Raw genomic sequence first — 15,394 nt, forward strand, 5'->3', positions numbered from 1 at the left:
TCTCTGCCATCCTAGTCAGCACATTGCTATACTTAAAGGAGATCCTACTACTCACTTTAGCGAACATCTCTGATCGCTTTTGAACAGGATGCTTAGAAGCTCGTGGCTTATCCTGCTACTCTCCGCGACCTCGTCCGTCTGAACCGCCTTAGCAGGAGGTGTTAGGGTAACTTCGCAGCCCTCCTTCTTTGCAGAGTCCTTTCTTCGCCTTTCTGGTTCTGCAGCTTCTTTTACGGAGTGCTACTACACTTGACCCAACAGCACTGCCAATTTAACGTTAATTTCATTGTTTTCTGGAAACAAGTATATGAATGTTTGGTGCGTTTATATGATTTTGGGGTGGTGGTAAGGGTCGAAACATCTTTTTTTTTAAGTCAGAAGTCTTATATCATAACTCCACCTTAACTAATCAGACACTCAACACAATAGTTAGTCATGTGAGCCGTACCTCCATTTAAGCATAGTCAGAAAACTGCGATGCTAATATTTCATTAACAATTCAATGATTCCAGTCAGAACAAATTTATCCAAGAGTTTCAAACTATAATCCACACAGCACGCCAAGCAATTGCTATTTCCATACGTTCAAGGGCAACTTTTATTACATTTGCATGCCTTGAGCTCCTCACGATTCCGTCATACCCAAAATCGATCTGAAACCTTCACCAACACGTCCCCATGTCTAAATTCAAACGAAATAAACCACTTCTGAAGTCATCCATGTGGCTACATCTCGATGATATCACAATTGTTTGAATGGAGTATCTTTGCCGAGCGTACTCGTATCTTAAGTAGAATGGAATGTTATTGTAGTAATTGATCTTGCCAATGGACCCATATTGAAAGCATTTTATAGTCTAACCAGGGTCTATGCTCGGCTGCGAAAAAAGAAACTTACATTAATCTTTCGGGCGAGAAAGGTTAGGGTTCAAGAGAAGCATCTTCTTCAATAGAACAAATAAATTTATGAATGAATTTCATCTTTAAATGGAGTCAAAATGAATGGTATGGTCTGAAAATAGATATAAGATGCACATATGGAGTCCATCTCGCGATATTTCTTCTTCCTGAGTGAAGAAGATGGCACGGCTGCAGACAATAAATAATGATAGAAATTGGGAAATCCTAATATCGGGAGTTTGGGAAAATACTAATTGGAATTGAAGATGAAGATTAGGTTTTCTTGGACTCTTGAGGCTACCTCACATATGGCTTCTAGTGAAAGTGGAATTATTTCTTCATTATTCTCTGGTATAATGGGTCTGCATTCCTAGCAAAATAGTTGTTGAAAGAGAAGAAAAGAATAAATTTATAAATTTTGCTGGTACATTCGTATCAAAAATAATCCCAAGAATAAACTACTGATTAGCAGAATCACTCAAAATTTAAAAAAAAAATATCCATGCTAGGGAGACATAAATTAATTAAATCGAATTACCATATTTTATCTATTCTGACCTCATGGCCCAGCCCAACAACCACTAGACACATGCCGGACTGCACATGTGTGAATGATAAGGGCAACTAAACAATCTTTGAGAAGTCCATATGCCTCTTTTCAAACATATCAGAAGGAAAAACAAACAGAATTGGAAAAGCTCATCAATCTCTTCACAAAGGGAATGAAAACAGACAAAATATCTTTATTACAATCTTCTTATTCTTAGTTTAGCAGAGAGCCAAGAAAAAATCATAGATTTGAAGTTGAGAGATCAATTTTGAATCAATGACTCAGACGAAAAAAAATTCAATTCCAATACTTAGCGTTTGGTCCTAGAAGAAATTCAGATTTTTCGAAAATTTTTCAGTTTTGATTTCAAGAGAATCTATCTTATTTCAAATTATGATGGCCTACAGAAAATTAAAGATCCGAGATGCAATTGAAGTCGATATCAATAAAGTAAGAGTATTGGAATAATTTTTCGCCAGTTCCGAACCCAAATCCACTGCATGTAAGACTGCAGGAGTTGAAAAGAGTGTTAAGAGAGCGACACTTGCTTCACATCCCTGACAGCACCAAGCAATGGGCATGTCAAATAGCTGCTCTCACGGTCAATATAGCCACCCTGACAGCGGCCGTAAATGTTAGGCCTTCGAGAGAATTCATGGTGCATTTCGCATCGAACTCCGACGTTGGCTAACACCATGGCGGATTTGCAAACAAAGCCACTAACTGTGCCAAACAATGCAGATTTATCGCAATACAATCAAAAAATTAATTTCGCTGGGGGACGTGGCGACGCCTACCCCAAGCGCAGCAGGATGTCTCGGTCCTCCAATTATCAGACCCAACAAATTAATTCCACAGCAGCTACAATGAGCGGTAGCAAACTCCACGCCTATAAAAACGGCTACAGGCAAATAGACGTAAGTCTTGGTTTGCATACAGCCTTCCCTTCCCGTTCATTTTAACGGACATCAGGATCCTCTTATTAGACACAGATTTCCAGTGTCACTATGCGCTGTTGATGAATATGCAGCCTAGGTTCTTGATAGACCCCACCATCTGTCTTGGGTCGCCAGAAAAAATTTCAACCCGCTCGTACAACAAGGCCCTTTCAATTATTTTTTAAGACGTTGCTGATCTACATATCTGCATGCTCCTCGAAAAATATCACAACATTACTACCGAATATAGTGTCTCCTCGCCAATTAAGCGTGATGTTCAGCAGCAGATCAACACTACTGGCTCCTCAATCTTCTCAAAGGTGCGTCCTTTCCGACCAAAGTTTGAAGAACTTCTTAAGCAGGGTATATGCAGACGTTTCAACAGCTATTGTTCATCTCCCCAAGCCTAATAGCGAATTGCGCTTCCATGTCGTGTTTTTTCGACCTTGGATCTCGCCAACAGATACTACCACCAACAGATATTCCAAAACCAGTAATTTACACACCTTTTGGTCTCTTCGGACACGGATGATCTTTGTTCTGTGCAATGCGGCACAAACCTTTTAAGCATTTAACTTCTCTGTACTACAAAACTTGAATATCTGTTTCGTCTGCTTGGATGATGTTTTGGTCCCTTCCCCCACCGACATTTTTCACCGCTTCCTCAGCAGGGTGCACCCCTAGCTATGTTCATCGATGCCTGAGATATCGCGGTGGAGCCTGCTCTTCGCCAGAACAGCTGGCAGCCGTTGAGTTTCTTCTTGAAGCAATTGAATCCCGCTCAACGGAAATAAAGCATATACTTGAGCTGATTAGCCGCATATCTGAGCATCAAATACTTGCGGTATTCCCTCGAAAACAGACCATTCACCTTGATAACAAACCATAACCCATTCACTTTTGCCTTACGGCAAAAACCCGTTTCCTCGGCAAATTTAGCTTCTAACCTTCATAGGCCAGATTATTTCGGACATTTAACATATGTCCGGAAAAGACAACTTCATCGCCTATGCTTTGTCCCTTGTCACAAAGACCAATATCCCAGTCGCAGTCGATTTTTCGACAGCTGAAGTATTCCCTAGGTTGACAAAGCGTTTCATACAAGGGCCTTTGAGCGTAGAAAGCACTCATTCAAGCTGAACGTTGGAGTCATGTCAAGACGGTCTCCTTAGACAGGCTGAAGCCTTTCTTTAAGGGAGAAACGCAACTGGGACGAAGAGCGAGCACCCATTTTGACGTTCGGCAGTCAGCTTCTCCAGCCGAATACCCCCCCCCCCCCCCCACGGGATTTCTCGCCAAAACCCCTTGGTCTCAGGTGGGAACGGAGGACAGTAGTGAAGCATCAAGCAATCCTCCTTGACTTAGCACAGCTCGTAAGCCTTCACCATCTAAGGTCCGTGGCTACTAAGTAGTGCGAGTAATTAGATATACTGTGTGAATTCGAGAAAACTCCCGCGCCAACTCCACAGACCATCTTTAATCCATCGGTAAAGAATACGACGCCGGTCTTCCACTTTACCCTGGTTGGAAAGTCCACAGCAAAGTTTCTCGTGAAGTTCAGCTTGCGTGTGGCATAGTCCGTGGGGGAATGTCCAAATTTTCCGAAGTACTTCGTCTAGGATGTTACTGTGGTCGTAGGACTTCGCTACCCAGCATCCGGACTCACGTAGCCTGACGGCACTGCACGCTGCAACGTATTTAATGTGGAGGTCTAAGGGGAGGAAATGCAGGAGTTCATTGAGAGCATCTGCCGGGCAGGACTGCAGAGCCCCAGTAACACCTGCACACGCGGTTCTTTGAATCCTATTAAGCTTCATCCTATTTTTTGCTCAAAGCCTGCCATCATACAATGGAGCCGTACGTTAGGATTGGACGAGAGAACCATCCTCGACCGAAGACCCCATTTCTTTGCGAAAGGTTTTCTTACAGACATAGAAGGCTATACAGGCCTTCTTAACCCTTAGTTTTATGTTGAATCTCCAATTTATTTTTGGATCCAGGATTACAGCCAGATACTTTACATTGGAGGAAACAACCAATCTTTGTTCATTCAGCCATGGCAGGTAGAATAATATCCTTGTCTTGGTGGTGAATAGCATCTTGATATTTTTAATAGACCAATATCCATGAACTCCGTACTCTTGTAATCGATACTGTGCAAAACGCATCCACCTTCACTCCGCTGCTGTCTAATATTGGTAAAATTTCGTCCATTATTATTAACCATAGCACCAGGTAGATGGCGCACCCTGGGGCGTGCTTCTGTTCACAGCTCTGATGAAGTGCTTGCCTCCCAGATCCGACTGGATTATCCTGTTACTTAGCATGGATATAATCGAATGCGCAAGATACCCATCCAATCCAATACTGGTCAAGGCTTCCTTGATGACGTTGATACTAACGTTATTGAAAGCTTCCTCTATATAGAAGAAGGCAACTAGGGTATACTACTTGTACTACAGTGACCGCTCAACCGTGCCAATTATCTCGTGGAGAACGGTTAGAAGGAGAGAGTAGGCATACTGGGACTTAGGAAAAGGTGATCTCTCCATAATTATCCTTAAGTGGATATCCAGGACGGGTCTTCAGCACTAAAGAGGTGAGGCTGATTGGTCGAAAGTCCTTCGCGGACACATGACCGCTCATGGCCGCTTTCGGTATGAAAACCAGGACTGTAGTACCACAGTATAAGTGTATCCTAAAGAGATACAGCTCCAGTAAATTTCAACAAGCTACGGCACAACCCTTTCCTGCTGCTTCTGTAGCATGATTGTCATAATGCCATCTGGGCCTGGAGATTTATATGCAGAGAAGCTGTTTATAGCCCAGCCGATTTTATCCTCGGCTATAACCGATTTGATAGTCTGGCACAACTGCTTTTGCGTTCAGTTTTTAGCTATTAAATGTCTTCTTATGGGTTTTATTTTAAATGTTGATTTGTTTCAAGTTGAATTTGTTAAAAAAAATCACAACATCAAATAAATACTTTCCCATTGCTGTTTTTAAATTTTTAAATCTCCATCTATCACCACCCTTAAATTTATATATTCCTCATTCTTTTCTCATTACAGTCAGTGTAGCGCCGAAAACTACCAATAGCCTTTGAAAACAATGGAAACGTGAAGTAATCATATCAACACAATAAATCTCGAAACGTTTCGATTTGCAATAAACCAAACGAGTTAAATAATTCACGAATTGAAAATACAGTCGAATAAGGTGAAATACAAAACACAAAAATGGGTGCTACGAAAGAGAAAACACCGAAATTTAATAGAAATATGGTGTCCTTGAAAGCGGTGCTATTTTTATTTTTTGCAGGTAAGGAAATATTTTTTATTCTAGTACCATATACACCGTATTTCGGGAACCATTTGCTCCCTTCATCAGTGTGAGATCTGCAGAAAAAAGTGATTAGATATTTTTAGCAAGAAAATAATGAAAGGTTCATAAATTACCGAAACTCTTATGAATTTGGAACATTTTTCGAGTAGCCTTTTATCTCATTTCTATAATATCCTCGGGTAGCTTTGGTGGTCGCAGAGTCATCAAAATATCGCACCTGGCTTCTATCGTCGACTACCGACAAACCACAATGTGCCAGCATTATTCTTTCTGCAATTTATCAGACCTTCAGAATTTGATCCTACTCTTTATAACTAATATTAGAATTAAGTCCACCTTGCAAAAATCCTAATTGTGATTTTTTACTTGGAACTCTACGCATCTATATTCAGTGAAATAAATGAGCCCTCCGCTGGGCATGGTTTTAATGGCTACACACTAGTGTGTCCAGGCCAGTGTCTTCTAAAGATTTTCACCTATTTCAAAAAAACAACCGGGTGGACAATGAACTGATTTTGATGAAATTTTGTTATACATAAAGCCTTAAAAGATAAAGCATCCATTAGCATTCCTTCATCCAGGTGCCGCGCATTGCTTAATATTTACACTAATGGATATAAGGTCTATCTGACACCTGGCCTTTTAGCAACTGACACTCGGCTGAAGAAGGAAGCTATTTTATTATTAAAGAGCCCTATATGGGGAGACAACCATGATTAATTGAAACCACAAATAGTGCAAATAGATTAAAGTAAGGCTTTCAAATAATCGCCTACGCAGGTCAATGCTTCCGTATAAGTAGATCCACTCTTATCTATCCCATTTTAAGTTCAATTGCTCACGGAAATTATAATTTAGAAAATTTGTTTCCAATAATACAATAATATGGGTAGAGTATGGTTGCCAAGGTCTTATCCTACGTAAATATTTGTTATCTTCCAGGCCTCTGTAAAATGTAGAATTGAGAAAACTTGAACTCTACTTTAAATACTTCGGTCTGCTTCCACAAATACTTCAACTCGAGCTTCGAATCCTTAGAGAATTCTATGTTTTATGGCCCATATACCTGTTGATGCCTTTCTGGGCGCAATCATTATGTCAATATGCCAACAAATCTTTGACTTTATGGTTCAACTGTACGTAGTTAAAAATGCATATTCATACCAGTGCTAACTCTATGACCGTAAATAAGTCCCAAGGTAAAATTTCGAGACCGTTGAATTTACACTGCAGCAGTATGGTAGTTCAAGTTGGTATGGTCCGTATTACTAGTGGGTCTTCTTCCTTTTAATTACGGATTTATTAGACTGTTGATCTCTTCGATACCAAGGAAAACCTGCAATAAATGTTCGGTGTAGGATGCAGTCTCCAATTCCATCACTACCTTCCTCTTTTCCTTTTCTTACCCTAGTCTGGTTTGGTCTCTGCTATCTGCGTTATCTGCTCTTTGAGAGAAAAGATATTAAGTAGATGATTCAGAGGTGAAGGCAACTCGTCAGACGCTGCTTCACCTTTGCCCTGGGAGCAGCATGAGCGGATCGCTCAGGCAGCGTCTGACAAATTGCTTCTGCCCTCGTACGAAACGGTAAGTTATCTCCACTTCTTTGATAACTTGGGCGCTAAGCTGGAAAAGAGAGGTCTGTAGAGCAAAAAAAGGGGGGTTAGTTGCTCTCCATTTGGTGTGGTCCGATGTCAAATGGTTGCGGATTTAGGATCCCTCCATCCTTAAAAAAAACAATTTTAGGTAGGGTCTTATAAAAAACTCTACATTCGAAAAAAAAAAACACTTAAAAATCTTAGTATTATGACAGTATTTTTTAAGCTATCATTTAGGGCTTCCTCAGTGGCGCTGTGAAGGTCGATTTGGCTAAAGCGTCGTGATTTCGATCTCGTCACTTTGAAAAAAGCCCTTCCTCATCCAATTTTGCAATGTTTTCGGAAATCTTTTCTGCGCTAGGGCCTGTAAATTTGGATTTCCAGAAATTTATCGGATTTTCCGCTAATTCCTTTTGTTGAAAGTACTTTAAGTGGTGCAAGGACTATGTTGGGATGGCACAGTGCTGAGCTGTCGTAGTAGTTCAAATCTCACTGATGGCAGAGGGATTTGTTATTGTGACTGGATATCGGATACTAGTCGACTAAGTTGTGAATGAGTATCTGAGTGAAATCAAGGTAATAATCACGGACGAGCGCAATGCTAACCTTACCTCCTACAGTGTATCCCAGTGCATCGTTACGGTCTTGAAAGAGCAACCTTCAAGGCCCTGATCCAATTAGATTATTGCGCCAACGATTTTATTACTATTAAGGACCATATCCTTACCATGTTCTGCATAATTTTCACTAGGAGGAAAAAGTATCTATAAGTTAAGCGGGGAGATTCTAGTTAGTTAGTTATCCGATAAGGTTATCCTGAAGCTCTTTCTGCATTAGCTACCTTTCATCCAATCGTGAATCTCCATCCAGCTGTAAATATTACTAATATTACAGATTTAAATTCAATTCCTTTTCTCCTAATGAAGTTCATCTTCCTTTGATCTAGGTGATAGATTCGTTAATGAAATTTCTTTTACCGAATTAATGGTAGAATCATCTCGCGGTATAAATTAGTATTTACACCATAAAGTTAGGAATTCGCTTATCATAGTTGATTACAGGGTGAGATCTGCATCAATAGCATCCTCTTCTTCTTGTTTACTTCTTTTTTAAAAAAAAACCAATGGACGTGATCCAACACTTTGCCAATTTATTCAGGCCCTCGGCTAACTATTGGCCGTTCACAGAATGTCTTTGTTGCAGAATAATTCGTCTACCTAGGAAAGCTTGAAGTTTCTGGGTTAAGTTAGTTCAGCGGGTGGAGCCGCAATTCCAAGGACTCACACCTCTTTATTAGACATATTGTCCTTTAAATCGCCTATTCAGTGGCATTCGCAGGTCTTTACGAATCTGAGAACGTCTTCAGAAGGCAAGGAAACGCAGATTCTTAATTGAAAAATATTAATACGGTTTTCATGTCCCCCTTTTTAAGGAGTTTGCCAGGAGAAATTCATATTTTTCTATTCGGCTGGATTAACTCTTGTAACATCATAAGTTCACAACTAACTGTGGATGGCTTAACACCAAATGGTGATTCTGATCCCTGAGCTAAACCATTGACGAGGTTGTCTCCTCTTTACCAGCGATATCCGGGTTTTAAGAGAATACCTCTGAGTTTTGGAAATCTGGAAACCATAGGATCGGAAGGCATTAGAGTCCGTGATGTTTGCAGTAGGCTTCAATATAGATGCATAACCGTACGATTGGACGTCTTCCCATGTGCCAATAGTACCAAGCCCATATTCATCATAAGCTACTTTCGGTTTTATCTTCAAATGAATGGGAAAAAGATTCACCATAGTTTTCATTGCCCTGGTAATATCTTTGCAATCATTTTAAATCTAAGCTAGAGGCTTCCCACTGTTAACAAAATTTAACCTTAAGCATCAAACAATGAGGGCATACATCAAAGTAAGCTAAAAAAAATATCTCGCCCCGATTGCGCGCCCCACGTTGGGTGCTATTTGTAGTAACTTGACGGTTTGAGCGATGACCAAAAGACCATCCTGCTTGGCCGGCGTCGAATGGAGAACTATAACCAAAACCCTAAAAAGTTGGAAAAATTGACCGCTAAGATCCATCCGTCAATACTGAAACTCCGCTGATTTGCCCTCCCGATCGTGGTACTCAGCTTGCGAGTTTTACGGCTCCACGCGCGCGGTCAACTCATATTTTTTTATTTCTAGGTTGTGTCCGGATAGCTGAGTGGTTAGAGCGCAAGGCTGTCGTACGGAAGGTCGCGGTTCAAATCTCACTGGTGGCAGTGGAATTTGTATCGTGATTTGCCGTCGGATACCAGTCGACTCAGCTGTGAATGAGTACCTGAGTCAAATCAGGGTAATAATCTCGGGCGAGCGCAATGCTGACAACATTGCCTCCTAGTGTACCGTTACGGTCTTGAATGAAGTGCTCTAACACACTTCAAGGCCCTGATCCAATATGGATTGTTGTGCCAACGATTATTATTATTAAATAGAGTTCTCCCCTCTAAGTCTATTTCCGCCAACTAGGATAGTATTATGGATCGAAGTCAAGCAATCCGTATGGAATTGAGGTTCTCAATTCTATACGGACCAAACCTGTCACAAAAAATTGTCTTACTCGATCAAGACGAGAGGACCTTGCTACTGAATGGGATAAACGCTAAATTTTGTATCTTTTATTTTCTTAATTTTAGTATGTCACTCACATTTTGAGCTTAATATCGGTCTAGAAAAAAAACAGTTCGTCAATTTTGTTCCCAAATGCATTAATAAATTTTTTTATTTCAGGAGTTGCAAATATCCACGTCTTAAATTCCCTACAACCTCTACGTCTGGGCCTCAATTTCGACGAATACCGTCTCATTAGTATAATCGTTCCACTAGTCTCCATAATTGGCCCCCTGATAGCCGGACCTCTAGCTGATAGACTAGCCGCGAAAAATGCAAGCACATATGGCCGATCACTGCGTATACTGATCGCCATTTGCCTGATAATCTCAATAATCCTCTACGGCTGCCTGTTCCTGATACCGTCCGTTGAACGTTTTGAATCCCGTCGACCACAAGTCAGTTTTGGCTGCGACGCACAAGGTGCAATCATCTTCCAGGAGAGATGTACAGAAGAACGAACATGTTTCCATTGGGAAAAGGAGAAATTCGGTTCCCTGATTTTGACCAATTGTTCATACACCTGTCAAAATCCTAGTCAGTTTGAAAGCATGTATGACCCATGGCTCAAGGGATCGCCAATACCGCCTATGGAAACCAGTTCAGAAGCAGATTACGAAGTGAACTATGATGAGAGCACACCGAGCTCAAAACTCAAACGCCAGGTCGAGGATGATTATTTGACCGGTGATGAGGCAAGTGCAGTGGAACGTGTGTTTGTGGAGCCACCCCATATTTGCACACGGAAACGTGACGAACAAGGGAATGAACGGGTTGATAGGTGCCATGTTTACACAGAAGATACAGAAGCTTTGACGATCCACGCTACCCTGGGCAGTGCGACAAATAAGGAGAATGATACGCACAGTGCAGAATGGTGTAATTATCCTCTAGGTAAGATTATCCCTTTTCAATTGAAGTATCTAATGCACACTTTTCATTGAACTCTTGCAGAGGGCTTCCAGTGCCAAATTCCTAAGGCTCAAGCACAGTTTATGATTCGCATGAAGAAACCAATGAAATGTAAGCCGATGGTGGAATGTGAAGTAATTGATCCCTATGACAGTCCTGGCAGTGTTTTAGCTGAAAGTCAATGCATGAAGGTACAACTTCCTCACTATTTGTCAAACATTGCCACTAACTCCCCGTTCTTATATCTTCTCTAGATAATCGGTGACATAGATACAACCTACTATGGATATTTCATTTTGAGATTATTTGCTGAAATATTCCCACTGGCTGCACTCACCCTCCTCAACACAGCTGTGATCATAGCGACTCGGGACACTTCAACAGGACGTGGTGAAGTATGCCGGCAGTTCGTTTGGGGCGGTATCGGTTGGATACTTTCTTTGCCACACATCAAGCTCTTCGGCGACGAAGAGGTCTGGCTCGACATCAGTGATGACTATTTATTGGCAATTTTGATTGTTTTTGTTGTTTGCTTTGCATTGGCAGCAGTTATTCTATTACTATCCAAGTAAGTAAAATTAATTATATCTAAAGTAAATTTCGAGTGGAGGCCACTTCTCGATCCAAGCAAAAAAATTAAATAGGCCCGATGTCGTAAGTGGAGTGTAATGCATACGCCTCGGGAAGATAGGTCAGAGTTCAAAAGCAATTGGGGCTTGATCAATTTAAAGCCGAGAGATCTCGGGCACATATGAACAGCTCTCCTAGAATCGAACCGATCTTTCGGCTACGACCTGCTTTCGTCCGCGGTTTATGACTGGATTTCGGAATATGCGAACGCTTCTCGAGGACGATATCGAGACTTCCCAGAATGCGCGCTTGCTCCAACTTCAGCAAGAATTTCATGCTGGAGATTCGGAAGTTGAGCGAGATAAAAGATCGTGGAACTCCAGGAAGCACCCTTGTGGCACTGTAGCGTTGTATTCTGACAAATTTTCCCGAATTAAACGTTAATTCTCATTTCCTCGGAACCGGTAGCAGATAGAATGCTAACTGTAAATTTCCAGGTGCAGTATGAGGCACATCTTAATAGTACAATGTTACACACCAACGGAGACTTACGATGCAAAGAAGAAGGAGGCTTTCTACGAGCAACTTAGTCCAGGAGTGGCTTCCTAGAGATGACATTGCTATTTTAATGGGCGATCTGAATACCAAGGGGCCTCTGAAAACACTACTCGGATGTGACGGAGGAACACGTTCTTGGGGCCGCAATGACGATGACTATATTGCGATCAGCAGAAGATTTAGTAGTTTAGTCGACTTGCGAAACAAGAGAGGCGCTCACATTAACCTCTACAGGGATCATCATTTTATGGTCACTTGTCTTCATTTGCGTATCGTATCTGTTTTTTCTAGCGCGGAGTGAAGCTTCGATCCCCGAACCTCAGCATCTATTTTGGGTACGGGAGAGCGGATATTGGTTGGGAGTGAGTTCAATGCTAGGGCATTTAAATTGGGCATGCCTCACCCAGACTCTAGATGAAAACAAATTCTGGAAATGGCGGCGATAACAGGACTCGTAGTTTTAAATACGGGATCCACGCCTACGTTTCGGCATTCATACTATGAAGGAAGCATCCCCAACCCTACCTTCGTATCGGAATCACTGGTGCCGTCGATGGACGCGCGGCGAGTTCTGGAAGATTTCTCGGCAAGCGGCCATAAATACACCGCATTCAAAGTGGTTGACGCTATCTCTTGGCGAGCACCAACGCGGCGCTCTCCCTGTGCGTGGGGCGTCGCCAAGGTGAACACTGTGAGATTCATCGACGGTCTTGGAACAGACAAAGTGGCAATGGAGGGCATTTCGGGAGGATGTTGCACTCCAACTGCTTTTGTGGTAAATTCAGTTTTGAACCTGATAACGGCAGACTGCGGGACAAATCAGAAGAGTCACGCTCTGCGTTCAGATATTGCGGGACTCCTTGTCAGGGGCACTGATGAAGAAACAAAATTGCCATATTGCTGCGATCGGCAAGGAAATGGATCACTACTCATGGTTCCAGTCTTGCGCTGGAAAAAGCCGAAGTTGATTTAAAAGACAATCCCGATCCTGCGTTCCATATTAATCAGCGAATTGATTATATATAGAAATGACGTTCAACTCGAAGATGAGCTGGAGGCTGAAGCCCTAAGTTAAACTAACAGCAAACGTCTAGATTCCTACATCTAGCAGGAGACTTTCCTCTGCGGGTCGGAGGTATTGGCTGAAGCTCTTGGCAAAAAAGTGAATCGTAAGCGTCTTGCGTGAGTACAGAAACGGAAAGCTTTGGGCACTGTCTCAGAACTGGTTGTGATGGTGATCGCAGGAGTCATCCCTGTAGCCCTCCTTGCTAAGGGATGTAAAGTTATCTATAAGCGCAAGGAAGAAGACTCAAGGGAGATTGTAACTCGTGAAAAACGGCAATGGCCACTGCGGGAGGCAATGTACAGGGGAGGGAGATGAACTGGAAGGAACTTCGGCCCGTAGCAGAATCGAAAGCATGGTGAAATTGATTATTTCCTTACTCAGCTTCTAAATCGGAATGTTGGATTTCAGTCTTACCCGCGTAAGATTAGGAAGGTACGATCCCCTAATTGTGTGTTGGGCGACACGATCACATCTTTTTCCTTGCAGTATGGGATCCGTCAGCATTTTTATGCAGAAATAGGAGAGCTCTCTCCAGACATCGTTGTCAGAGGATGTTTAGGAGCGCTGAAAGATGGAGCCATATTGCGCATTAAGTTCGTGTTCTTCTTGTTGGGAAAAAGATTGAGCTCGATCAGTGGAGGTACCAAATGGCAAGAAGTTTCTTGAACCAACAATTCCCTTTCTCCCCCGTTGGCAAAAAGAATTCCTTGATTTGAAGGCCCCCTAAAAAGGGAGAGCGGGAAGGCTAACTCGAAGTAATGTGTCAACCACTAGTTCTCTAGCGACGGAGAGGTATTTAATTAGTAGTTCACGCCATACAGCTACGGGGGTGCAATACTCCGTACATATACGCATTCACCTACCCCACCCACAAAAAATTATTTGAAAAAAAAACAGCGTGAAAAATTATCCCAATCGTTTTCGATGATATTGGGGCCTCGAAATTGTGTTGGCCACTTCAATATGAGAGTCGAAATAAACTTTACTCCTCTTTTCCCATTATACCCAATTCCAGGCCAAACGATTACAAAAACTAGGGCTCAATATTCTTTTTTTTTAAGAGAATTTTTTGCTCCTTTTCCGCTTGATGTCCTTTATCGCAAACGTAACATGCCTCAATTTATGGACAACTGTAGCCACTGGTTTCCTCTTCCTTTCTTTCTTAGTTTATCATCACAGGTTCTCTTATTAGGCAAAGAACTGTGCCCATGAGGAGTCCGTGGACTGCAAAAGAGGAACTATGATAAATTGCTTCCCAAGTGGTCCGATCCGTCATCAAGTGGGTGCGGACTAAGGACTCTCAGCATCCTCAACAAAAATTCACTTCGCCCTGGTTTAGGTCTGAACTTATGACGAATTTCATTTCAATATAATTCGTACTCATTACGTTTTTGCGATTATATATAAATGGAGTGATTACCGTTGGTCGTAACTTTCGGCCACGCTGCTCCCAGGGCAGAGGGTGAGGCAGCGTCTGATTAGTTGCCTGTGCCCTGGACGAAACCATTAGTCAACTTTCACTAGCTTCTTTGAACTGCTGTAAACATTCCTTTCCGACAAAGCATTGTCCCGAAGGCTATCACCATTGCAAAAATCGGCGGGCGCACTGTTAGCATCGTACAGAACCAGGCATAAAACGAAAAGTGATGAATGAAAAATTGTTAATGTGAGATTTACCTGCGCGATTTAAATTGAAAACTAGTGTCATTTTTTGGACATAATATCTATCTCCCAACAGCAACCAAAAAAGGCTCTGCTCAATCCAATAAATATTTACAAAAAAAAAATTATAATTTCTTTACAGAAACATGCCTCTAAGCCCGCCAGAATGGTGGTGGCACACCAAAACCGGAATGCTCGTATATCCCATGTCAGCGATACGGAAATACGGCCCAGAGATAATCGCGCTTACGCTAATCACGCTGGAGTTAGGGTTGTTCTGGAGCAGTATCCACAGCTACTTGAACTGGACATATTTCGATTATTTCGGAATTACATTCATCGGCCTCTTGCCGCTGCTTCTGATGTTCTTTAATTGCGACAAGTTCATCGAATTTTGCGGCCACTCAAATATCCTTATCGGCGCTTTCGCTATCTACATCATTCGGTTCACATCCCTCACTTTCGCAGACGAGGCTAATTGGCTAGCAATTGTTATGGAATCTTTAGAGCCACTTACGCTAGGACTGACATGGATTACGATCATGCTTTACATGCGTCATATCATGCCGAGAAAGTTTTCAGGGACAGGTCAAGCAATTGTTGTTATTGCCCATTTCTGTTTGGGTAAGTTTGGAGGCGTCCGATG

At 42.0% G+C, this 15,394-nt stretch overlaps 1 protein-coding gene across 3 annotated transcripts in view; it reads left to right on the forward strand.

Annotated features, from left to right (window-relative positions):
• The window catches only part of LOC119648012, an 87,663-nt gene that overhangs the window by 70,550 nt on the left and 1,719 nt on the right, over positions 1–15,394 (forward strand). For 2 of the 3 annotated variants that reach the window (XM_038049412.1, XM_038049413.1), the window contains 5 exons: positions 5,460–5,709; positions 10,101–10,874; positions 10,935–11,083; positions 11,147–11,460; positions 14,891–15,372. In XM_038049412.1, coding sequence (XP_037905340.1) covers positions 5,628–5,709; positions 10,101–10,874; positions 10,935–11,083; positions 11,147–11,460; positions 14,891–15,372 — 1,801 coding nt within the window. In that variant the 5' untranslated portion in view covers positions 5,460–5,627. Of the gene's footprint in view, positions 1–5,459; positions 5,710–10,100; positions 10,875–10,934; positions 11,084–11,146; positions 11,461–14,890; positions 15,373–15,394 lie in introns of those variants that run through there. The other variant, XM_038049414.1, reaches the window with a different exon arrangement.

The sequence above is a fragment of the Hermetia illucens genome, chromosome 2 (genome assembly GCF_905115235.1).
Source record: "Hermetia illucens chromosome 2, iHerIll2.2.curated.20191125, whole genome shotgun sequence".
Taxonomy (NCBI): domain Eukaryota; kingdom Metazoa; phylum Arthropoda; class Insecta; order Diptera; family Stratiomyidae; genus Hermetia; species Hermetia illucens.